At 47.6% G+C, this 25,170-nt stretch overlaps 1 protein-coding gene and 1 long non-coding RNA gene across 6 annotated transcripts; one reads left to right on the top strand and one right to left on the bottom strand.

The window, feature by feature from the left end:
• Positions 1-302: 302 nt before the first annotated feature.
• CKAP4 (cytoskeleton associated protein 4) lies at positions 303-9,582 on the bottom strand. Its single transcript, XM_079143072.1, has 2 exons — positions 8,990-9,582; positions 303-2,801 (listed from the first exon to the last, which is right to left on the bottom strand). The coding sequence occupies exons 1-2, from the start codon at positions 9,434-9,436 to the stop codon at positions 1,473-1,475; spliced, it is 1,776 nt and encodes a 591-aa protein (XP_078999198.1). The 5' UTR covers positions 9,437-9,582; the 3' UTR covers positions 303-1,472.
• Positions 9,583-9,823: 241 nt separating this feature from the next.
• On the top strand, positions 9,824-21,542 carry LOC306662872. Of its 5 annotated transcripts, XR_013764291.1 has the most exons (7): positions 9,824-12,750; positions 13,059-13,193; positions 14,785-14,871; positions 16,794-16,892; positions 17,849-17,946; positions 20,341-20,420; positions 21,425-21,542. It is a non-coding gene; the product is annotated as an uncharacterized lncRNA (long non-coding RNA). The 5 variants fall into 5 exon arrangements; XR_013764292.1 differs by lacking the exons at positions 17,849-17,946; positions 20,341-20,420 and adding an exon at positions 19,373-19,504 and having other exon boundaries at positions 9,831-12,750; XR_013764293.1 differs by lacking the exon at positions 20,341-20,420 and having other exon boundaries at positions 9,837-12,750; positions 21,425-21,501.
• The last annotated feature ends 3,628 nt before the right edge of the window (positions 21,543-25,170 follow it).

Below are 25,170 nucleotides of genomic sequence, written 5' to 3' on the forward strand. Positions count from 1 at the left end.
GTCAGAATGCTGGTGCCTTTCAATCCAAATTCCTGGGAACCGACTCTCCCGAAGATTTTAATAGTAAGCAGGTTGAGATCCTCTGCTGAAACCAGCAGAGTTGGAGACAAGCAATAACCTATAAACGAACCAGTGAAGAGTCCAACAAAAGGATGTCTCTGGTTCAGTGAGGCTATCTTGATTTCAGAATTGAAAACAGAAAATTCTCAAAATTGAAAACTTACCTGTTTTCTACTCCTGAATACACATGCAAATAGACTATATCACAATTACTAAATTCTCAGAAAGCAACCACTCTGGAAAAAAATCATAACAAAGCTCAAGTGTTTATTAAGAATTAAAAATACTGTAAAGAAGCCATACAGTTCATTTCACAGTAAACTAAACAAACCTTTTTTTTTTTTTTTTTTTTTTTAAACTTTTACTTTTCGGCTTTTTTTTTCTTTCTTTTTTTTCTTTTGGAAGGGCAAGACAGCCATTTAAGAACAGTACAGCTCAAGGGGAAGGGGTACAGCAAACAATTATAGAAATGCCGTGCACTCGCTCCCCACCGACAGATGGGGTCTGCTCCCACCGCAGACCTCCTCAGGACGTCGTGTTAAAATAAAAAGACCTGGCCTACATCCCCCAGGGAGACACCCCACCACTTTGTGGACAGCTCTCAACACATTTCCTGAAAGACCCCAAGACTCTTTCCTGGAACTCTAAACCTATGCATTATTTGGTCACCCACCCGAGTGTGGACACAGGTAGGCCACCAGAGACAGACAGGCACCAGGGACTCTGCGTGGTGTGCTTGTGTGTCCAGAACCATCTGATTCTTTGCATAGTTACCTTTGATATCACTAGATGGTTCAGGATTGGAAAAGACACCCACACGGGAAAGGCAACCCTCAAGTAACCGATTCTTTCAAAATGAAGATGGGCTTCACTCTCTCCTGACTCAGAGCTTACATCTGTGAGTTTTAACCAGCTGTAGGTGGAAGACAAGTGAGAGAGATCTCATGAAAACTTCGGCCAGAAGTATTTTTTAAAAAGTAATTTTTCTTAAAGACAATTAGAAAGAAAAGTGCCCCCTGCTTTTTTTTTTTTTTTTTTTTTTTTTAACTTGAAATCTGCCAGCCAGACAGGGTTTTTGAAGGTTAATCTGCTTCTGTTAATCCTTGATTGAAGCCACTGTCATTTTTCTGACACTAGACACATCCCTTCTAAAAGCCACCTCATGCATAGGGGCTGGGCCTTCAGGAAACCAATCAAAAGCAGAAGCAGAGAACTTAAGAAACCAATGGTGTGTGGTAATAATTGCAAATAAATTAACTGGGCACAGAAATGCAACACCTTGGTGTTCAGGTGGTGTCCACTGCTCTTCAGGGGAGGACAAAACCTGGGGGAGGGCATGTAGGAGGAAACGACACATTTTTTTGGTCATGAGAAAATGGACTATCGATCCGTGCCCCGCGCACAAAATTCACTTAAATTTTTTCGTGAATCTTTTCAACTTTCACAAACAAGCTATCCAGATCATTTCTCAGGTCATCTAGCAGACCCTTGGCTGACTCCAAGTTGTTCTCGTTGGTTTCGATTTTGACTGAGTACGCGACCAAACTGTCCACGGCAGTCCTGAGCATTTTCAAGTCCGACTCCACTTGGCTCACTGAGGATTTCAGGTTGTCCAGAGAAGAAAGTCTGTCCAGGAAGTCCTGAGAGGGCAGATGGGCAGCCTGGGCTTGGTCCTGGCTGAGCAGCCTGTGCACCTGTGCTTGCACCTTCTGCAGCGACTCCACGGTGCTGGGGAGCTCGCCCACGCTCCTCTTGAGCTCCTCCACATCGCCGTAGAGTGCCAGCTGGGCCTCCCCCAGGCTCCTCACCGTGCCGGCCAGGCTGTCCTTGTCTGCCTCAGAGGACGACCCCAGGCCTTCCAGGCGGCCCTGCAGCACGGCCAGGCGCTGCTCGTACTCCTGGCTCTTGAACAGGAGGGATTCCAGGCTATCGCTCTGGCGTGCAGAAGCCACTTGCACGGAGTGGACTTCGTCCTCTAAGTTCTGGAGCCTGGAGTCCAGACCCTGACTCTTTTTCTGGAGCGCATCTAAGGCGTCAGGGGTGCTAGAGGGTCCCTCTTCCTCCAGCCTGTGGGACTCAGCCTTCAGCTGGTGCACCTCCGCCTCCAGCCTCCTGATCTCCTCTGGGAGACGGGCGGTGGACTCCTCGGACTCCAGCAGCTTCTTGGTGAGGGCCTGCAGGGCCAGGCGCTCTGAGTCGGCTGCCTCCTTGAACGCCTGCTGCTCCTGCTTGAGGCTCACCAGCTCCCGGACCTCTGTGTAGACATCAGACTCCATGGTCTGCAGGGAGCTTCTCAGGGCCTCGATGTCCCTCTCCCTGGACTTCTCAGAGGTCTGTATCTCCTTCACTGCATCCTTTAGCACTCTCAGGTCCTGCTTGTACCCCTCGGATTCTTCCAGAGAGGCAACCTTTGCCTTCACATCATTTATTTCCTTTTGACTCCTCTTCTGGACCTCGGTGAAGATGGCGATGTTGTCATTGATGGACTTGGTGAGTTCCGTCAGCCTTTCCTCCACGGTGTTCTCCAAGGATGTGAAGTCGCGCTCACGGGCATCCTTCACTACGTGAATGCCGTCGGAGAGGTCCTTGAGAATCTCGTTTTGGAGTTTTTGCAGAACTTCACCAATCCGGTTGATCTCACTCTCCCCCTGTTTCACTGCTTTCTCTGTGAGGTCTTGCTTATGTTGGGAGCTTCTCAGGATAGACTCGAACGCCCCAAATGTGGCTTGCAGAGACTGTACCTGTAGCCAAAATCCAGACATTAGCTGTAGAAAAGAGTCAGTGAGTCTTATAGGTACAACTACTTTGTTGTTTTCAGTCTGCCCAGCCTCCAGACTGGTCCCTTCTCTTCCAGAATAACACTACAGTGCTCCTTTGAAGAACCCTCTTCCCATATGTAACCCCTGCAGTTGTGGGGAACAAACTTAGGACCGCCTCCAATAGCCCCAGGGATGGCTTATTACTCTGGCCTGAACAATGGGCACTTTCCAGCCACTCAGAGTCATGCTAACTAGCCAAGCATGGGTACATGTGCTAAGACAAGCCAATGAGGCAAATCCAGGACTTCTGTTAAAACTACAGGGGAAGTAAACTTTCCCAGCGGGGATCTCTCGTCACAGGATCAGGTAGGCCTGGAGCTGCTTAGACCAGCACATGGAATGTCTGTCTAGGAATCAAGCCAGCACAGCTGAGAAATGGAGAGATCAAGTTCTGCAGACATCATTTGAACCCCTGGATACAGCTATACCTGAAGGAATCCACTCTTGAACTTGCAGTTATAGCCAGTCAATTCTTTCCCTAAGCCACGTGGGGCGGAATTTCTACCTGCTTCAACTGGAAGAGTTTCAAGTTTTTGTAGGAAAGAAGCTGAGACACAGAGAGACTCTGAGCTGAAGAGAAGACAATGATCCAGGTCTTAACTCATCACTTTCAGCTATGTGGCCCTAAACAAGTCATTGTCCTCCACGGGCCTCATTTAATCTCAGAAACCCAGAGATCTCTAGCACCATCTTCAGACCACTGACAAAGGGATAAACTGATCCCCCAGTATGCTCTGGTTTTGTGAACACACTGGGATTCTGTTGGCCTCTACATGTTCCTTCTTAAAAAGTTCTATCCTGAATGAGGCCTGACCTGAGAATTGCCCAGGGGAACTGCTTTAATATACTAATGAGGCTGTAGGATGATTAATAACCTAGGAGGCATTATCCTGGTACAGCATTTGGTGCCATCTATAATGCTTCGTTAAAAAAGAGAGAGGGGGAGAGAGAGAAGGAAGAAAAAGAAAAAAGGGAAAGAAAGAACAAATCTGACTCAAGTCCCTAGCTCTAACCACCAGTTCTCAGGACATGCCACAATGGGACCAGCCAAATCCACAATGTAGAAAATTCTGCAGGATGAATGACCCTGGTCAACACTCAACAAATGAACGGCACTTTATTATCCATTAAAAGAAGTTCAAGATATTTTCAAAGATGCACAAATATGTGCATCTTATATGGATCCTGACTCAAACCAACTGCAAAAAGGCAGTCTGGGGGAGAATCAGGGAAACCCGACTATTGTCTAGTATGATATTCCAGAATCTCGCAGCTGGGGGTGTAGCTCAGTGGTAGAGTCTTGCCCAGCATATACAGGGCTCTAGGTTTCTAGGTTCTATCCCGAGCATGGGGGTGGGGGGGCGTGAATCACTATTAATATTGTTAGGTGCCATATCCTGTGTTTGTTTAAAACAAACAAGGAAGAGAAGGGAATAAAAGGAAAGAAACTCTTACTTGTTAGAAGTAAATCCTAAAAAACCTTGGGTGAACTAATGTCTCCCAGGGATTCAATTTAAAATTAGTTTCTGATGTCCTATCCCCTGGGTCTGCCAGGGCAACATGGGCTCTTCTGAGGGACTAGAGCTAAATTGTCAACATGTTCTGAAGCCCTAGACCCACCTGTTCCAGATCAATCTTCTGAGTAAGGACAGGCCAGCCTCTGGCCTATGCTACAGTCACTCAGGCGACCAGGCCATTTTCCAATACTAAGTACATCTGGAGAAGAGAGGCCATGTGGGCCCCCAACAGGGTCACAGAGGGGTTGGGGTCAGACTGCTCTAACTCCAACCAAAAGACAGGGGAGGGAGGAGGTGGTGAAATGAAACAAGAATGGCAAAATACTGATAATTATTGAAACTGGGGTTCATTATATTGTCCTCTTCTTTTGTTTATGCTTGAACATTACCATGATAAGAAGTTAGAAAATAAAGTAACATGGACTCTGTAGCCAGAATGCCTTGGCTCAAGTCCTAGCTTTGACACTTCCCTGTGTGGGATCTTGGGCATGCTACCTAGCCTAGCTGTGCCTTGGTTTCCACAGCTGCAAGAGGGGAACAAAACCAGTACCCAACTCACAGGACAGTGAGACTGAGGGCTAGGTAAGTTCATCTAAGTAAAGTGCGTAGCCTTGCCTAACACACAGCGAAGGCCCCGTAGGTGGCAGTTGTCTTCACTCCTGCTGTGCCCCTACTCAGAAGTCCTGGAGGTCCCCAGCACTCTCCTCAGCCGGATGCCAGAAGGAAGACTAGTGGGAAACACAACAGGACGCCTGGGTGCCAGCTCCAGCCACAACAGTAACCACTCCGAGCACAGTCACACTGCTTTCCAAGTCCCAGGTTCCTCATCTTTTAGACAACAGGTCTCTCTAAAAGTCTTTCTTCTAGAGTCAGTCTGTCATTTTCAGATAGCAGAGTAAGGTTCTCAGGGCCTCCAGGATGCAAGCCAATTTCTCTGCCCCACCAAATGCAACCTGAGTCATAAAGGACACTTTGGGAAGGTACTAGAGAGAGCTAAACTCTGAAACTAGGTTATTGAATCATAGTACCTGCCTGTTCTAAGCACAGGACTCAAAATAGAGGTGTGTGCTGTGTGAGCACAGCACTGGCCACGGGGCAGGCGAACACCCAGTGCTATCTGAATGATCCAAAGCATGAATTCAGAGCAAAGCCTGATGAAGGGCTGCTCCATTCCCTGATCCCTGAATGTCACCCCTAACCTGGGCTGGCTCTTTACAAGTGGTTAGAAAGGGAATTAGATTAGAAATTATGGATAAAACCAATCACCCCCCAACACTAAAAAGACCAGTGTCCCCACACTGAGGATATTGTGAGTTGTTCATCTTTATGTGCATATTAATCAATAAGTATTAGATGTGTCTGTTCTCCCAACATATGTTGGATGCCCACTAAGTGGTGAGCACTGGGTAAGAAGCCAGAGATAACATAAAGGCTAGGCCTGGATCCCTGCCCTCAGGAAGCCTCGCTGGGCTGGGAGCTGGGGTGGAGGGACTGTTGTTAGTAACGGCCCACATTCAGTGGGGCACTTACTATGCATGCTAACTGCCAGTGTGAGTGGTAGGTCGAACATCATCAAAGTCCCAGAACATCCGCTCTTAAGCACTATGACATGCTCAGGCAGAGAGGTGTTCAAAGAGCACTGAGTGCCTGGAAAAAGAGGCTGCCAACACCCAGAGCCCTGCTTCCTCGTACAGAATCAAATGAGAAAACCAAGATCAGAGCCAGAAAACTGACTCTCCCACAAACAGCTTCTCCTTTCATAAACTGTTCTCAACAGCCTAGGTTACTCCTGCAATCACTTTTTGCCACCCTGGCTGTGCCAGGGCAAAACGGGCTCTTCTGAGGGTCTAGAACTAAACTGCCAACCTTTCCTAAAGCCCTGGACGCAACTGTGCCTAAATTTTCTGGTAAGGACAGGTCAGCCTTGCTGCCTGTGCTGTGCCCATTCAGGTGATCTGGGACAGTTTTCCACACTGATGAACTTTTGGAGAACAAGAGACACCAGGTAGGCACCCAACTCCTACTCCAGTCCCAGATCCACCACTTAAGCTGTGACCTGGCATGTTATACAACCAGTCCACGTACAACTGGAACAAGTAACACATTGAGTCCTGGCTTAACTGGCCCATCTGTGAAATGGTGCTAAATGCTATCTGCCTCAGATGGCTTGGAGAACTGCAATTGTGGCCAAAAAGCACTTAATGGAATGCCTGGCCCACAGGAACTACTAATTATGAATACTACTACTCTAAGTGCATTTCCCTGCCAAGGACCAAAGCTCGCTCCCCACAGAGACTCAAGAGTTATACAGGGATTCAAACTTTGGTTGTCAGAGAACCAAGCAGTACTGGCTCCTCAGTGCAAAACAACTTCCTTACTGGCCACAGGAAAGATGCAGGCAGAAGTGGCCACACAAAAATGCTAACAAGTGCACTGAGCATACTGAGCATCTATGACATACCAGGCAAGGCCAGGGAAATATAAAGAAATAAACAGCTCAGTGGTTAGACTGCAGTGTGAATCTAGCCCTGCTGCTTGCTAGCTATGTCACTACCTGGTTTCGTAGCTCCTCACTTTTCCTCACCTGGGAAATGGGATTGGTAAGACTGGTAACAGCATTCACCTCTTGGAGTTGCTGTGAGGTCAAAGACATTTTCAGGTGTTTAGCACAGAGCCTTACATGTAAGTGCACAATAAATGCAAGGCACTGATCAATAGCTTAATTATACTACTACATGAAAAGAAAGGTGGTCACTATGTCCTCAGTCTTAGAGCCAGAGAATTCTTAAAAATCTGGATGGAGCCTTCCTCTCATTGTGTGGATGGGTAACTGAGGTCCAAAAAATGTTCTGCACATACCTGTGACGGAGAAGGGGCGAGAATCAGGAAGAAGGGACTAAGGGAGAGACAAGGAGGAAACACAGGGAATAAGGCCCTATTTCTTCAACCTGGACTCAAGACGTCACCATGTAGGCCTCAACTTCCAACATCCCCTAATTATTTCTAAAATGCTACTCTGCCACGGCAGGGTAGCCACCTCCTGTCCCTTAAACATGTTCAAGATTGTTCCATGCCTGTGAGTTCTTCACATTCCTTCTCTGAACATTCAGCCATCACCAACTAGATGGCTGGCTCTACCCCAGACACAGGCCCAGGGAAATTCCACAACTCCCAACCTGCACAGAAGTGACCCTAAGTGCCACCTGTGTGCTGCTTCACAAATATGATTCGTCTTTTGCTCTTCCACAGGGACAGAACAGAGCTATATGACTACCAGACTTCAATAAATATTATGATTGATTAGCACGTGGGTGGCTGAAAGAAAAGAACCGGGCTAGTGATTAGACACCAGCAGGATGTCTACTTTATAAGGATGATGTGACATTCAGGATAGGCAAAGCAGCACTGCCTACTTAATTCCCTTATAAAAGTCACCTCCCTTAGCCTGCAGCATTTAGCAGGCTGACTCATTCCAGTTGCTCTGCCGGTCTTAAGAGGAAATTCCTATCCTGCACACTCAACAAAAGTAGAGAGACTTGGCAGGACAGGCAGCATGCTGGGAAAAGGAGGCAGTGGTTCCGGGCTCAGAAGTGGCGGGATTTTTTGTTTCGGTCCTGCAACCAATTTTCCATTCAGCAGTGACACAGGTGGAGTATGGAGGAGGGAGAATTCAATGGAAGGGGTTACACTTGGTCTGGAAAAACCCGGGAAGGATGGGAGCTGAGCAACTTTGCCTTGGGACCTGGGTCCATCCACACCTGAAACAGGCCCCTGGGAACCCTTAACTGGACAGTGGCCAGACTTTCCCGTGCACTCTGCCCTCACCACCTGGGGTGTGCGTCAATTCACTGTCTCTCTCTAAACCTCAATTTTCTGGACTGGAAAATGGAGTGTGAACCAGCAGCCCTCCCTCCTCCAGCTGCCCTAAGAATTAGGAAGGATGTAGGTAGGCCCTCCCAACGCCACACAGATGTGGCTAGACGTCCTGTTCTCCCTTATGACCTAGTATTTTTGGCCTTCCCATCCCTCTAAAGCTGAAGTAGGCTATTTCAAAGGCCCACAAGAGCACGCTGGCCCAATAAAGAACAAGTGACCTAAAGACAGAGGATATTCCATCTGAACTTCGCAAATGACTAACAATACTGGCTTTTCCTTCGCGGGCTCTGGGTCCACGGTCACCGGCTCGGAGGTCGCCCGCCGGCAGAGCAGAGGTGCGGCCTTGCGGAGGCTTCCAGGGATGCGCTGGCTTCCTTTCCAACCTCCTTTGCAGGCAACTCTGCCCATTCAGCGGTTCCTAATCCAAAAAGAATGGGCTCCCCAGGGCCGCCGGCTTCCTTACAGGTCACCGCTAATGTCCTGTGACAGGCCCGTGGCCCACCCTCCCCGCTGGCCCCGCCATCCTCCCCGCGGTCCAGCCCTCGGGCCCGTTCCTCCGCGGCCATTAACAAAGAGGTTCTGGGGCCGCCTAGGCACCGGGGCCGGGTCGGGGTGTCCGCGGGGCCCGCGGGGCAGGGGCAGGCGGGGCTGGGGGCCGGCCGGGCGGGCACCGGGCGCGGCTGGGGGCGGCTGGGGCGGCGGGGGCCGGGCACCCACCTTCTGCTCGACGCTCTGCAAGCCCTGGCCCAGCTCCTCCCGCTGCCGGGAGAAGTCCTGGTGGCTGCGCCGGACCTGCTGGACCTCCTCCAGGACGTGGTGGACACACCAGCCCGAGAAGGCGGCCGCCGCCACCAGGGCGAGGTAGAAGAGAAAGTTGAGCGCGCGGCCGAGCCTGCGCGAGCAGGACGCCGAGGACGAGGCGGCGGCGGCGGCGGCCGAGGACCTGCCGCCGCCGCGGTGGCCGCCCTTGCCGTGCGCCTGGTTCTGCGGGTGCTGCGGCGGGTGCTGCTGCGGGTGCGGCGCGGGCGGCGGCGGCTGCTGCTGCGGCGCCGGCGGCGGCTTCTTCGCCACGTCATCCGCGCCGCCCGACGGGTGGGCGCCCTTCTCCGCGGGGCTCGCGGCGCCGTGGCCGCCCTTGGAGCCCCTTTGTTTGGCCGAGGGCATGGCGGCGCGGCGGCGGCGGCGGGGGCCGCGGGCGGCGAGGCGAGCGAGGGGCGCGCGGCCCGGAAACTTGCTCGGGCTCCCCGGGGGCCGGGCGGGCGGCACGCGGGCGCTGCTGGCGTCGGAGCGGCCGAGAGCGCGGGCGGCCGAGGAAGGAGGCCGGCCGAGGAGGAGGGAGGAGGGGGCCTGCCTCCGCCGCCGCGGCGCCGACCCCGCCTCCCGGGAAGGGAGGCCGCGCGAGCCGAGCCGGGAGAGCCTGCCACGCACGCCGGGCCGCCGCGGCCCCTCCTCCCGCCGCCACGACCCCAGCGAGGGCGGGCCGGGCAGGCCGAGCGGGCCTGCGGGCCGGGGGCGTGGGCCGGCGGGCGGAGGCTCCGCGGGGCGGCGCTAAGGCAGCCGCGGCGGGCGGGCGCGGGGAGGAGGGCGCGTCGCCCCCGGCTCCGGCTGGCGGCGGCGCTGGGGCGGCCGCGGTGGGCGGCCGGGCGGGGAGGCCGGGCGGCGCCGGCGAGCCGCGAGGACCCTGCGCAGTGGGCCGGGCGCGAGCCCCCTCCCCTCCCGGCCGGGGCGGAGGGAGGAAGTGGAGCCCGGGTGGGAGGGAGGCCCGGAGCGGACCCCCGCGCCTTCCCGTCCGGAGCTGCGGACCCAGGCCTCCACGGGGTTGGGCCTTGCCTCTCCCCTTGGGTTTGAAGGCCGAGGCCCCGGGGCTGTCTCCATCCAGTGGGTCGGAGGCGTGTGGGTAAGAAGTAGTGAAGACTCTTGGACCGAGGTAAAGCTGTTCAAGGGAACGCGCGATTGATCGTCCGTGTTCGCCCGGCCAGCCCGCGTGGACAGCGCTTTGCCCAAGCCCTCTTGACTGTTCCTTTGAGGGTCACACGGTCTTCCACAGCCCCTACTTTGGACAGGCTTAGGGCCGGTGCCTGGAAGTCAGCCGCAGCCACACTGACCGGAACACGGATCAGGGTTTGTAGAAGAAGAAAAAAACATGCCAGGCTCCGTGTTCAGCAACTTACTTGCGTTCTTAAAACCTCATAAAAGCGCTGGAAGGTAGCAATTACTTTACCCATTTTATAGGAAGGAAACAGACAGGCCCCCTCACTCTAACCGATTGGCTCAAGGTTACAGATCTGCTTCTTCCCAAGACTGTGGTTTAATCTCCTCCAAATGGGAAGGAAACTGGGGCCCAGGGAAGTTAAGCAGCTTGTCCACCCTCAAGCTAGTTGGTGCTGGGACAGGACAGGACTTCCCTCCCCCTACCTCCTCTACCTGGTCTCTGGTGTGTGCCTGGCTGTGTGCTGGGAAAAGCATTTCTTACCTATACCCTGCTCCTGATCTATTTAAAAAGAAAGCATTTCCTGTTCTTAAAGCCAAGTTCAAATGCCACTGCTTTCCCTGTAACACAACTTGATACCTCTCATGAGACTTAGCAAATAATTGGAACAAGGCATTCTATGTGTTCTTTCAAGATAACTTGAGGTCCCACTATGTCTCTAAACTCAAGTCTCCTCTCCTTGTAGGAAGCACCATTGTTTAGGTTTCTCTTTGGATCTCACATAAGATGCTTTTAAAATTCTCTAGCAAAGGTGTAAACAGATATGTTCCTGCCCTCAAGAAGCCTGCACTGCACTTGAAGAAATACACACAAACATGCTAAGGGCTAACACAAGGTTGAGAATAGAAATCTAAAGCAATCTTGGATAGCAAACCATTGGGCTGTAGGTGGGGAAGTCCTTCTGAGGCTGAAACGCCTTGAAGAATGGATTTGCATAGGAGAGCAGGAGGATATTTCTGTGGCAGAATGGGGTGAGTCCAGGACACCTGTCTCTGCATGAAGGGTGTGTGCTGCATATAGAGATGAGCTAGTAGAGCGGGTCCAGATTGCAGAGGGCTGTACAAGAGTCACTATTAGTGTGGGAGGCCAGAGTAAATTACAGCAGATTCTCCAGCAGAACCTGCTGTAACATAATCATCTGCCCCAGACAGAGGACCATTCCCACAGCCAGTGAATTCCAGGAACTATAGTAGAAGACTTGGTTCCACAGGGCACAGGACTCTACCTGTGGGGCACAGAGATGGCATTGGAAAACAGAAAAACCAGCAGATTAGAAGGTTCTCAGAAGAACTTGCTTTAAAAACTGTCCAGCTGTGTTTGAGTTGTGCTTGGACTGTCTGGTACACAAAAGAGATCATCCTCCTTCAAGCAGTCATCTGTGTCAGGGGCAGAGACAGTGATAATGCAGAGCAGCTTGCTGGGGCCCAGCCAAATGCTGGCCCGGGAGGCAGGAGCCCTGCTTTTTGAGCCTTTGCTCTGCCACCAGTGTGACCTTGGGAAGTGTACTTAACCTCCTGAGTTTCAGGGTCACCCCTTCTGTAAAATGCATCTCTAAAGATTTTATTATTTATGTAAACCTATTTCTTAGAGAAAATAGTCATCCAATATCAAGAATAGTTCAGTGATACTTAGGTTTTTTTTTTTCAGTTGACCGACTGCAGGCCAGAGATTCTGGAGAATGGAAGCGTTCTCAGCTTTTGCTTCTACCCAGCACTAGAAGAATAGAGGGTAGGGAGAGGGTACTACTATAACCTTCAATGTTTCGCTCTGACCCTTTTCCTCTGGGGGGCAGAGAGTATGGTGGTCAAGACATAGCTCTAGAACAAACCCACCTGGGTTCAGACTCAGCTCCACAATGGACTGCAGAGTGCACCCTCAGCAGCTTCAGAGATGAGAGTAATAAGAACTACTTCTCCAGGTTGTCATGAGGATTAAATGAGAAACGCCATATGATACTAGGCACATAGCGAGGCTCCGTGAGGAAAAGGTAGCTAACAATCCACAGAGTCACCAGGGACAAGTATAACTTCACAGAGCTTCTGTGTCTAGACTTCAAGGATTTTCTTTCATCCTTATTTCTTGGAACTCCAGCCCCATATGTGGCTTACAAACCACAGGCTCTGATGTGTTTAACTAAAAAAGGCAGGCAGTGTTTTCCTCTAAGTAGGGCTCCACCGTGGTGTTTGGTTACACCCAGAGGAGGAGGCTGCCCAGTGGTGGTGGGAATGTCTTCTAGGGCAGCAAGGGGGCCCAGTGGCTCTTGGAGATTTCCATTCTGCTCTCCCCTTTTCTGAGTCAGCACAGCACACATTTAGGGGAGTTTCTTCTTCCCTTTTCCTCCTCTTCCTCCCTAGAGTAGATTGGATGGTCAGGAATGTGGTCAAAGCAGAGGAGGAACCAGAATCATCTCTTCAGGCTTCCAACTTGCACCAGTGTGCCTCACAACACCCTTGGACAGCACGGACTGTGGACGACAGGGTCAAGCTTTGTAAGCCCACAGCCCTCTTGGTTTCTACATTTCAGTTAGAATGCATAAATAGAGATCCCCCTGCATAGCGGTCGCCTCTTCTGTGACCTCTTCTAGGTCGCCTCTTCTAGGTTGCCAAGACTGGCAGAGGCCAACATGAGTCCGAATGCTCTCCAAACAGTATGGATCCGAGGTGGGGGACTTCATGGTTTGGTTTTGGAGAACTAGTACCATCCCTTTCTCTCACCCCTCTCCCATAGTCAATGCACTGTATCAGCAAATTATGTTGGCTTTAGCTTCTAATTGAGTTCAGCACCTCCCACTTCCAGTGACCTCCGCGGTGAGTTACCCACTGATGTGAGCCACCGGCGGCAACTCACGGACGTAGGGATGATTGAAATAACCTCCCACCTGGCCTCCCTGCTCAAGTACTTGCTGCCCTGTTGTCCATTTTCAGCACAAAGGCGAGAATATCTTCATTAAAATGTAAGTCAATTCATGTCATCCCTCTATCCAAAACCCTCTGATGGCTTTCTGTCTTGGATTTTTTACAGTGACCTCTCTGTTCCCATGTTCTGTCCCCTGCTACCTCTTACCTCACCCTGTTACACCCCCTTGCTCACTGCCATCCAGCCACTGGGACGTCCTTGTTGCTCCTCGACATGTCAGGAATTTTCCTACCTCAGAGCATTGGAATTCTGTTCCCTGTGATTGGCAACTTTACCCCAGGTAATTACAAGACTCTTTACTTCCTCAAATCAAATGCCACCTTGTCCATCCTGCCCAACCTGGAAACTACCGTTCCAGGTTATTTTCTCTTAGTATTTGTTTTTCTCTGCCATGCTAATTTAATTTTTACTGTCTTTCTTTTTTTTCTTATTAAAGTAATTTCCATGAATGGGAGCCTTATTTAGTTCCATTTTTTATCCCCAGTGCCTAGAACAATGCCTAGCATATAGTAGGTACTCAGTAAATGTAACAAATATCACATTATTAAACTCTGACTGCATAGGACCTGCCCTTACATAAGACACCCTCGAGGAGAACAGCAGATGGAAGGAACTCAGTGAGAAATGGCCTCCAAGAACTCCAGCACTATGATCCGGGGCAGGGAAAGACGACAATGGCCATGATGATGGTGGCAATGGTGGGGTGATGCAGTGGCAAGACGGGGGTGATGGGATGGTGACAGTGGTGGCAGTGATGACCGTAACAGCTATGACTACCAGCAGGATGATCGCTGCCACCGCTGGGCAGAAAGGGAGCTTCGATAGCACATGCCCTGTGATCTTTAGCATTGACTGATGGTTTGCCAAATGCCAGGCACTGCCAGGAGCGTTACCTCCACTACTCCCTCTCACCTCCGTGAATCTCTGATGGAGGCCCCACAGAGTGCAGATCCAGCTCCTATGACAGGCGACCACTTGCCCACTTGAGAATTGCACACCAGGCTAGAATCCAGGCGACTGAGCCTAAAACTCACTCTCTGAGGTAGCACACAAACGTAGACAGCTAAGGAGAGAGGGCCTGGAGGGTAAGTAGCTGACCCAGGCCACTCAGCCTTCAGATGAACCCCAGAAATGATGAGCATTAGGAATCTCCAACTGGGACAGGAGGGGAAGGGCCACACCCCATCCTCCCTACAGCAGTTCACCTTTGCAATGGCTCCTCTTACAGTGCTAGGGGTGGACGTGTCTCATTCCTTAGGTGTGCTATAGGCAGACAGAGTTATAAGAACCACTGCCTGAGCGTGACATTTTTTAAAAATCCCCCCCAATCTGGCTTCTCTTCTCTCTCTAGCCTCATTGCTCTCCCCAATCCCTTCCTCCTCTAGGTTTAGCCAGACCCAGCTTCCCTGCAGTTGCCCTGATTTACGCTCCTTTTAGGAACTCAGCTTCCTTGATCTTTTTCCTGCCTTTACTCCCAAGGTACCATCCCTGCTACGCCTCCAGCTCCTAGGTACAGAACTCACCATTCTAAATGTCTATTTACTTACTGTCATCCCACAGAAATCTCAGGACAAAAGACTGTGATCTGTTCCCTTTTTATCTCCAGTGCAAGGCAGTGTGCCTGGATAGCAGGAGGCATTCAATATATGATGGCTGGCTGGATGGACAGACGGATGGACAGATGGACAAATGGGTGGGTGGTGTATTCTTTTTTCTCAAGCTTCCATAACAAAATACTACCAAGTGAGCACTCAGCTGGAACAACAGATATTCATTTTCTCACATTTCTGGAGGCCAGAAGTCCAAAATCAAGAGGTCAACAGGTTTAGTTTCTTCTGAGGTCTCTTTCCCTGCCTTGTAAATGGTCACCTTGCTGTGCCTTCACATGATCTCTGCTCTGTAGAAGTGCACCCCCTTATGTCTCCCTAGGTGTCCAAAGTTCCTCTTCTTGTAAGGACAGCAGTCAAGTTGGCTCAGGGCTCACCTTAACAGGCTCTTTGTAACCGAATCACTTCTTTAAAGACTGTCTCCACATGCAATCACAGTATGAAGTACTAGAGGACTTCAGTGTGAATTTGGGGGCGGGGGAAGGATGGATATGACAGTAGGTGACAGAATGCTATGCTGATTCTCTGCACCACTCTGTCAGGGTTCCCAAGGGGAGGCTGAGAAACTCTCAAAACTTTGCAAGTTGAGTACAAGAGGTATCTGGTAAAAAATGCAGCATTTTATGAGAGGCTCAGATAACAGTATAAATACATGTTGCTAATGTAACCCAAAACACCAGAAGGTGTGTGGAGATGGAGAGGCAAGTGTAGGTCCCTACTTCCCAGACAAGATTTTCATCCTGCCCATGCCTTGTGTAAAATCTGCCGTATCTCCTCATTAGAATCAAACCACGATACCAGATGTGGGAGCCAGGTGGGGTTGGAGGTGCGGCGCCTCTCCTAGGCCTATGGCTCCCTGCCCTACCTTTGTTCTTTGTTCAAGGTGTTCTTCCCTGATGACCCTGATGAAGTTTAGTTCCTGATGACCTCTCCCTCCCCTAGTTAATCCCTGCACCATCCAGTTCCTCAGAATGAGGAAGAGTGGTAAGCATACAGATTGGCTTTGATCCTACCTGGAAGACTTGTATGTGGCACTGGTTAAGTTACCTAATTTCTGTAGGCCTCAGTTTCCTCTTTGTAAAGTAGCATGAACACGTCACAGGATTCATGAAAAGTAATGATTATCCAAAAACCCATCAGAACTACAAGTTGCATATACAGTTATCTAAGTAAGTCCAGTCCTTCTGTAATTCAGAGCCTATGTGGATATTTGCAGCCACAGAACAAGCAAAGATAGGATCTAAAGCTGGGAATTAGGGTACCCACGTCCTGGGGTAGTAGTGACACTTCAGCAAAAGACAAATTCAAGCATCCAGAGTGTTCTCTTTCCAGAGAATGGAAAGCATAATTAGCTTAATGTCTTATCTCTACCAGGTCCCGGGTCTCTAGGTGGCAACACCTTGTCTACTTGTTCGCTTTGCTACCTTACCATGCATTGTTCGGCGGGGCATGTCATTGACACTAAGATAGTATTTCTTTGATTCATTTCATACCCTGGACAAATTCAAGCATGTGACCTATACAAGGGGCTAAGGAGTGAGCAAAGTGGTCCAAAGTCCTGTCCTCATGGATCTCTGAGGTTAGCGGAGCCCAGACAACAGTCTTGAGTCCAATACAGTGTGCTGGGTAGCACCAAGTGCTGGGGCTGGGGAGAAAGTGGGGGTAGGAGGCCCAGGGGGGATGGGACTGAAGTGCAGGTCAGGGAGACCTCACCGAGGCGACGTGTGAGTAAAGACCTGAAGGAAGACGGGCAGCCAACCCAACAAATATGCAGAAGAACCTCCTGGCCGAGAAAAAAGCAAAAGCAAATTCTGCGCTGTTACCCCGGAAAGGAAAGGAGGTGCGCAACTGTCTGTGAGCAGTTCATTCAGCAAGTGCTCTGAGGAGCCCCTGCAATTTATCGGATAAAAGAATAAATGAGCCCAATGCCTGGCACCTAGCTCTCCGCACCTATGGCTGTTACCATGGTCATTGTCATTATCGATTTGTATCTCTATCTCTCTTGCAGCACCGTGCCAACACCCAATACTCGGCACAAGACCTGAAACCTAGTAAGAGCCAGTAACTAGCAACTGCTTGAAGAACTGGGGCTCACTGTCCTGCACAGGTCAGCATCCCTAACCTTTAACATCTGGTTATCCTTGAAGTTCACCTGCATCAGAGACTTGTTTCCTTATATTAGCCTTCTGCTCTAAAAATCCTTAGGTCTTAAAGTGATAACACAATTGTGGGTAAATGCCATTTAATAGCCCTTTGGTTGGATTCCTCAATCTTCAAAAAGATAGGACATCTAGGAGTTTAGACTGTAACTTCTGATCTGTTCCTGGGGCCCCTTGGTTTTATAGGTCCATGTCTAGCAGGGGCAGGGAGAGTTCCTGGTCTCTGGGCCCAGACTGCTCATCAGCTTTGGAATATCACCTGGGACACAGTGACCAGGACGAGGTGCCTCTTGTTCAAAACTCAGATGAGATGAGCCTCTGAAAGGTGTCTGCCTAGGAGGGGAGAGCGGAGAGAGGCGCAAGAGCTCTCCAGGAAGCTTCAACCCAGCAGCCATGTCCCTGTAATTCAGGAGACTCATCCAGCGTGCAGGAGAGACTGTGAGTCACTGATGAGTCCCCCTCTGAGCTCTGCCAGCCAGGAAACTTCAGGTCTTTTAGAAAGGGGACTCTTTGGTGACAGAGGATAATTTTGTAGTTTTCTCACAGTAGAAAAGAAGGTGTTACTTTTTCACTTAAGCTGCTCTTGTTTAAATAAGCCCAGGTCCCTTTGTTCTTTCTTCAAGCAAGAAAAATGCCATCTTTCTCTTGGCTATTTTCTCTGATGTCCAGTGAAGGACAAGCAGACAAGAACTCTATTGATAGGAGACTTTCATTCATTTCCAGAAGTTCAAGCCCCACCATCATCCAGGGCCTACCAAAACCCTTATCCTAAAACCTGGACTTTTGGAGTGTGATCGATGTGCCACACAGAAGCTCTTTTCTTCCAACTCAACATTAATGCTCGTTCCCAAACACACCCTCTTGGGTTGGGCTGGCTGGACTGTCTCTCTCTCTCTACCATCAGGTACTGTGCCAATTCCTGTGTGCCAGGATAAGTGAACTCTTGCCTCCACCCGACCCAACTGAAAGGTGCTCTTTGAGGAAGAGATCATTGACTTTCAAGTAAGAAAGATGTTCTCATTTAGAGAAAAGTAAGACTGAGGCCCAGAGTGTCTTAGCTGTCCGCCTAAAGTCACACAGCTATATCCATCAAGAGCCAGACCACATGTGTCTGATTCTGAGTTCCCTCTCCCTTCTCCCATCCACACTGCCTCTTGTGGGGGTAGCCTCTGAGGAATATCGATAGCTCCTAATCCCAAAATAAATATTTGGTGTCACTTTATAATACAAAGCAGCATGAAAATCAATCTTAAATGATACCCATGTAGAGGCCAGTTCCAAAGTACTTGTCAAACAGAGGAGATATCAATAAGTATTTGTCAAATCGCAGAATGGATATCAGTGACATGAAGGTAAAGCAGCTGCATCTTTCAAGAGGAATGCTATTCTCCACCCTCAAGAAGGGAGAATCTCTGCTTGAGGAATTTTCTTTTATAAAAAGGACTGTGGCTGTGTTATTTTCAAAACAGCTGCCCTTGGTTCACAGGTTAGGCAGCCCCAGGGCTGGGATTATGTTTGTGGCTGAGCTGAGGTGCGCCGTAATGGAGCCAGGCTTTGCCTTTGCCAAGCAACGAGTTCCTGTAGGAAGTCCTGTGCAAATGTTGAGCTTCTCACTGTTTCTCGAAGGCAGAAGCATCCCTCTTTGAAAATGTGCAGCCTCTTTGAAGCTTTTTGAGGCCTCTGGGACTCAAGGACAACTCAACTCTCTGCATTTCTCATCTCAGCATGTGTTGGCATGTTTTCTCTGAAAATATCTTGTGTGCATTGATCACAAAAGCAGCGAAGAGGCAGGGCTGGCATGGACCAGAGGCTCACTGGAGAAGAGGGGAGAATTCATGCAGGTGGCAAGTGCTGGGCCAGGCGTTTATTCTTGGTTTCCCACTGGCTCATCACAACCCTGTTAAGTAAATATTTTTAAGTTTAAGACCCAACAACAACAAAAAGAAAGAGAGAGAGAGAGAGAGAGAGAGAGAGAGAGAGAGAGAGAGAGAGAGAGAGAGAGAGAGGGAAGGAGGGAGGGAGGGAGGGAGGAAGGAAGGAAGGAAGGAAGGAAGGAAGGAAGGAAGGAAGGAAGGAAGGAAGGAAGGAAGGAAGGAAGGAAAAAATTTAAGAAGAGGAAATGGGAGAGAACAAGCAATCTGCCCAGAAAACAGTTTGTAAGGGCTAAAACTGGGATTGAAGTCTAACTGCCTGGATCCACATCCACTCTCTGAGGCCCTCAGAGGCCCCCTGAACCTGTAGCTAAGTTCACCTTGGCCTTGATGCCTCTCTCCATCTGCTCCCCTCCTTTTCTAACAAGCTTTATCTCCCATAATTTCCTGTTTCAGTGGTGCCTGGGAAGCTTTTTGTTATATACTGGGGATTGAACCCAGGGGCACTTTACCACCAAGCTACATTCCCATCCCATTTTATTTTTATTTTGAGTCAGAGTCTTGCTAAATTGCTGAGACTGGCCTCAAACTATGGTTCTCCTGCCTCAGTTTCATGAGTTGCTGGGATTACAGGAGCTTTAAAAATAGATGAACCTCTGTCCCAGCTCTTAAAGCTCCCCATTCAACAGGTTAAGAATCACTTGGTTAAGAATCCCACCTTGGTTAAGAATCACTACACTATTTGGACTCCATACTCCAGGCAAACCCAATCCTTATCATTTCCCATACCGAATTCCCTAAGTGGAGCCATAACGGTTGCCCTCCTGCAAACCCAAACAAACCTCTTCTCATGTCTCCTTTGATCTCAGTTCTGCCTGTTGGCATCTACCCAGATCAAAGGAGAGGACAAGGCTGCCGAAAGCGTTAAATGTTTGGAGAAATAACCAATGCAAATGCTTTGCTTATGCTACACACTGTGCTAAATTACAAATTAATGAAATAATTGAATGTACAAGTGTCATGCCAAGGAAAACAGGAAATAAATAAAATAAACCATCTCTTAAATTGTTGGTGGGGAAATGTAATCTATAAGGATGAGGAAAAAGGTTTTGCTAAAAGGGGAAAGTAAATCCCAGTGACTCAGAAGTCTGGGGCAGGAGGATCACAAGTTCAAGGCCAATCTCAGCAACTTAGTGAGGACCTAAGCAATTTGGTGAGACCCTGTCTCAAAATAAAAAATAAAAAGGGCTGGGGAATGTAGTTCAGTGGTAAAGCACTTCTGCATTCAATCCCCAGTACCACAAAAAAAAAAAAAAAGGGGGAAACTAGATCAGACTTTACTACATAAAAATGTGTAACTACTCTATTAAAGATGACAGAAAGCATATAGAAAAATTATTTGTTGTACATATGACAAAAATGATAGTATATTATTATTTTTAAAATCCATACAAATAGAGAGTAAGTACTCTGAAAATGGGAAACCTGTCTGTTTTATTTACTACCTTATTTCCTGTGTCTACAGATGCTTGGCCTAGTACAGCAGACGAGTAAATACTTGCTGAGCAAAGAAATTAAAAACTAACTTCCAGCTCCAGAAGATAAGTGAGCAAAAGACATGAACATAATTCACAGAAGGGGAAATAATGATTATTTAACACATAGCATATTGCTAACCCACTTGCTCCTTAAAAAAAAAAAAAAAAAAAAAAAAGAAGAAGCACTTAAAATACCAACGGGTTACTTTTTTACCTAGAAAATTAGCTGAGTTTTTTTCCTTTAAGCTATAAAATAAAATGCCAAAATATGTAATGTGAAATAGCTATGAAATATAATGCCAAAATATGTAATGTGAAATAGCTCCTCCGTGCTGTCATTGATTCAGCCACTTTGGAGACTAGTAGAAATGGGAACAGTGTCCTTGTGGTACCCAGACGATCAGTGTAAGGGGAAGTATTGGTTTGGTCTGGCCACACTTCTTCCTTCCCCCATCCAACAGACCTTACCATCCGCAGCCAGGGCGCCTCCCTTCTGCTCCAAGGGGAAAGTGATGCACGAGTAAAGATTGACCAGACTTCTCTGGGATTACTCACACCAGCTCTGAAGGCTTCCTTTTTCTCTGGCTGTGAATCAGTGAGGATGTAGCCCTGGAAGCTGCCTGCAGCCATGTCTCTTGAAACATGGAGAGAATGGATCTGTAGCAGGAAAAAAAAGAGGTTGGTTTGCAGAGAGAACCCTGCAGGCGTTGGTTTCTGTGGTTCCCAGCCTTGCAGAGATCATTTCCTGTGCCCCTGCTCTTCCCACATGGTGATGAAAGGAGTGAATCATCCCATCCATGGTTTTTCACTCTTAGTGTGCTAGAAAGGGCTTCCTTTTGCTTGCAGGAGCCTATTGCTAAAGGTCGAGAATTTTGTAAACTGATTAAGTAGTTGGACCTTGAAATCAGTCCTGGTAGAAGCATTCGCTCTAAAGCCCATGGAAATCTTCAAACACTATAAATCAGGGCCTTTTTTTTCTTTCTTTCTTTCTGTCTTTTTTACCTGGAGAGCAAGTTGTTAACTAAGCCAGTTGTTAAATATTTACCAACTTTTCTTTCACTAACCACCCAGGACAATGGAGCCAGAGATAATGAAAGCTGCTGAATCCTACCTGAGACTTTTTATTAATCTCCAGCTTACAAAAGAAGAAACTTCCCTAGACAGTACCCAAAGGAGGCAACACCCAAGGGCACCCTCAAAGCAGAATTCTGCACATGAAAATGTCCAGTTGCCACTGGACCCCTCGGGCAGCCCTCTCCCCACACCTGAGCCTTGGGCAGGCCATCTTGCAGGGAAAGATGGCACCATGCACATTCACCCATGCTGTATGAGATGCAGTCTCAGAAGAAGAGACCTGGACAAAAAAAGCCACATCTATCCCTCAGTTCTCAAGGAGCCCAGGCCAATGAGGCACCCAGGCCTGCCTTCTATGGGGAAGAGAAAGGAGCAAAAGGAGTGTCCAGGCTTCCTCCAGCAGTTCGTGCTCTGGGCCAACTTTTCCTTCTGACTACATTCAACAAGTTAGCAGGAAAAAAAGGCAGATGCCCATCTCCAGATTTCTTTCTGCCCCATGACCTGCGCACTGCAAAGGCGACCAGTGAGTGCCTACACCTCTGGTTAATCATATTCTGTTTCTTCCTCCTCATCATCTTGAGAAGAGGCAAGAAAGCCATGTAGGGAGGAGTCTGGAGATGGAATCCCCTCCTTCACAGGCCTCAGAATTATTATAGGATCACAAACTGTTCATACCTCCTACATCAGTGATCTAATTTCTGGGAATCAGTTCTAAAGAAATAATACAAAATAAAGGAAAACGTTTATGTATTGATTTGTCTATTACTGAGCTATTTAGGGGAAAAACTGGAATCCATATAAATGTCTAACAATAGGAGAATGATTAAGTAAATAATAATATGCCAACTCAATTTAATGCATTGAAGTCTCTAAAAATTTTTGAAGAAATCACAATAAGATGGAAAGAATTCTTATGCTAACTAACTGAAAATTAGGATTTAAATTTCATATTCAAAATGACTGGAATACAAAAAGGGGGAAAATGCCAACTAAACTATTCATTGACTGAAAACTGGGAAGATAGACTCCAACATGTAAACTGTGGTTTTCTTCTTCTTGTGGTAAAACTATTGATAGGTTTTAGTTCTGCTTTTTTCTATATATTCCAAGTTGCAGTCAGCAAATTTACATAAAAATTTAACATCGTGTATTATTATTAAGCATTTCTCTTATGCCAGGCCCATGCTAAAGCCCCTTTCTTATTTTATTTAAATCTTCAGCAATTCTATAAGATGGGTATTTTTATTATCTCCAGTTCATTAATTAAGATACTGAATCTCAAAGAGCTTAAGTGACTTGGCCAAAGTCTTGTACAAGAGCCAGGATTTAGTCTGGTCTGTTTGATTTAGAGCCAAAGCCCACTCACTATCTATCCTACCCACCCCAAGAAGAGAATAACCCATCCCAATAAGAGAATAAATTAGAGAAGTAATTTGCACAAAACTACACATATATAGAATTACATATTGCAGAATAAATTCTTTTAAGTAGCAGATCCATCCTTCAAGGATAGTCAAGGCAGACCTCTTTCATGAGAACTTCTCCTGCTCTCCCTACACTCATATGATGATATCTGCTGACTTTATTGCCCTCATCATTGACTATCTGTCCTCGCAGGCAGGATTTGTACAGGCACGCCCTGGAGCTGTTGCAGGTTCAGTTCCAAACTACCACAGCAAAGTGAACATATTGCAATAAAGTTGGTTGAGCTAATTCTTTGACTTCCCAGTATGTATAAAATCTACATATACTTTATGAAGTGTGCAATACCATTATGTTATAAGATGTCCATTACACATATTTAATTTAAACACCCTTTACAACTATAATGCACCAATAAAAAATGTGGGGAAAAAAGATAAATAAGATAACACAGGAAAAAACACTTTATTGCTCAAAAATGCTAATAATCTCCTGAGCTTTCAGCAAGTCCTAATCTATTTGCCAATTGAGAATCTCACCTCAACTCTGATGGCTGCTGATGATCAGGATGGTAGCTGCTAAAGGTTGGGGCAACTATGGCGATTTCTTACAATAAGACAACCATGGAATCTGTTGTATGGATCGATTCCTCCTTTCATGAAAGAGTTCTCCGTAGCATGTGATCTCATTTGATAGTATTTTGTCTGCAACAGAACTCCTTTTAAAACCGGAGGCAGTTCTCAGCTGCTGACACTGCTTTATTAAGGAAGTTTATGTAGTATTCTACGTCCTTTCTTGTCATTTCCACAACGTTCACATGATATTCACCAGAAGTAGATTCTATCCCAGGAAATCATTTTCTTTGTTCATCCATAGAAGCAACTCCTCATCTGTTAAAATGTTATCATGAGACTGAACAATTCAGTCACATCCTCTGGTTCAACTCCTCTTTCTAGTTCACTTGCTCTTTCTCCCACCTCTGCATTTACCCTCCACTGAATTCTTGAATCACTCAAAGTCAACCATGAGAATTGAAATCAGCTCTGCCCAAGCTCCCATTAATGTTATTATTTTGACAATAACAGCAGTTACTGTCATCAAAGATCACTGATCACAGATCACCACAATATGTATAATAATAATGAAAATGCTTGAGGTGTTGCAAGAATTACCGAAATGTAATACAAAGATATGAAGTGAGGGCACATGCCTTTGGCAAAATGGCACCAACAGAGTTGCTGGATACAGTGTTGCCACAAACCTTCAATTTATAAAAAATGCAATTAGTTACTTAACAACGGGTAATCCAGTTTTAAAATGGGCAAATGACCTGCATAGACTTTTCTCAAAAGAAGAAATACAAATGGCCGAGAAATGTATGAAAAAAAATGCTCAATATCATTAGCCATCAGGGAAATTAAAATCAAAACTACAATGAGATGCTCATGCCAGCTACAGGGCTAATAATTTTTCTAAAAATGTTGGCAAGGATGTGGATAAAAAGGAACTCTCAGACACTGTGGGCATGTACTTTAGTATAGCCATTACAGGGAACGGTGTGGAGGTTCCACATAAAACTAAAAATAGATCTAGTATATGATCTACCTGTTGCACTCCTGGGTGTGTACCCAAAGGAAATGACATCAGCCTACCAAAGAGATACATACACATCCACGTTTACTATAGCACTATTCACAATGGCTAAGATCAGGATCAGCCCACAAGTCCATCAGGAGATGAATAGATAAAGAAACTGGATATAATGGGGTGTCATTCAGACATAAAAAAATGAAATCTTGTCATTTTCAACAAAATGGATGGAATTGGAGAACACAATGTTAAGTGAAATAAGCCAGCAACAGAACAAGTACCACATATTCTCTCTCCCATGTGAAAGCTAAACATAAAGTCAACCTGAATGTAGAACAGTGATTCATAGAAGTTGGGTGGGGTGGGGATTGAGGAGATGAATAAAGGGAAGTTGGATTTGATCAGTGAATGCTGTGTGCCTGTAGGGAAATACCACACCAAACCCCATTGATGCGTATAATTAATACATGCTGATCAAAAGTAAAATGAAATGATTATTTTAAAAACAAAATTATCGTTCAATCCCTAGCACCACAAAACAAAAACAAAAACACAATTACCTGTGAAGTACAGTAGGGGGAGGTATGTCTTTTGCCAAAAAGGCTGAGAGTGGGAGGGGCACCTTCTCCTCCTTTCTCCTTTCCTTCCTGTTGAACCCTATCTATCAGCTACGATGTCTCAACACCATAGATAAAAGGAGCTGGAGAATTCCAAACTCACATCCTAAAAGC

Source organism: Sciurus vulgaris, assembly GCF_902686455.1.
Source record: "Sciurus vulgaris genome assembly, chromosome: 5".
Taxonomy (NCBI): Eukaryota; Metazoa; Chordata; class Mammalia; order Rodentia; family Sciuridae; genus Sciurus; species Sciurus vulgaris.

Bases quoted from the DNA above. Each gene is read 5' to 3' on its own strand.
- CKAP4 (XM_079143072.1), bottom strand. From the start codon at position 9,436: ATGCCCTCGGCCAAACAAAGGGGCTCCAAGGGCGGCCACGGCGCCGCG. The intron at 2,802-8,989 runs GTGGGTGCCCGG...TTTTGGCTACAG, and splicing joins TGCAGAGCGTCGAGCAGAAG to GTACAGTCTCTGCAAGCCAC.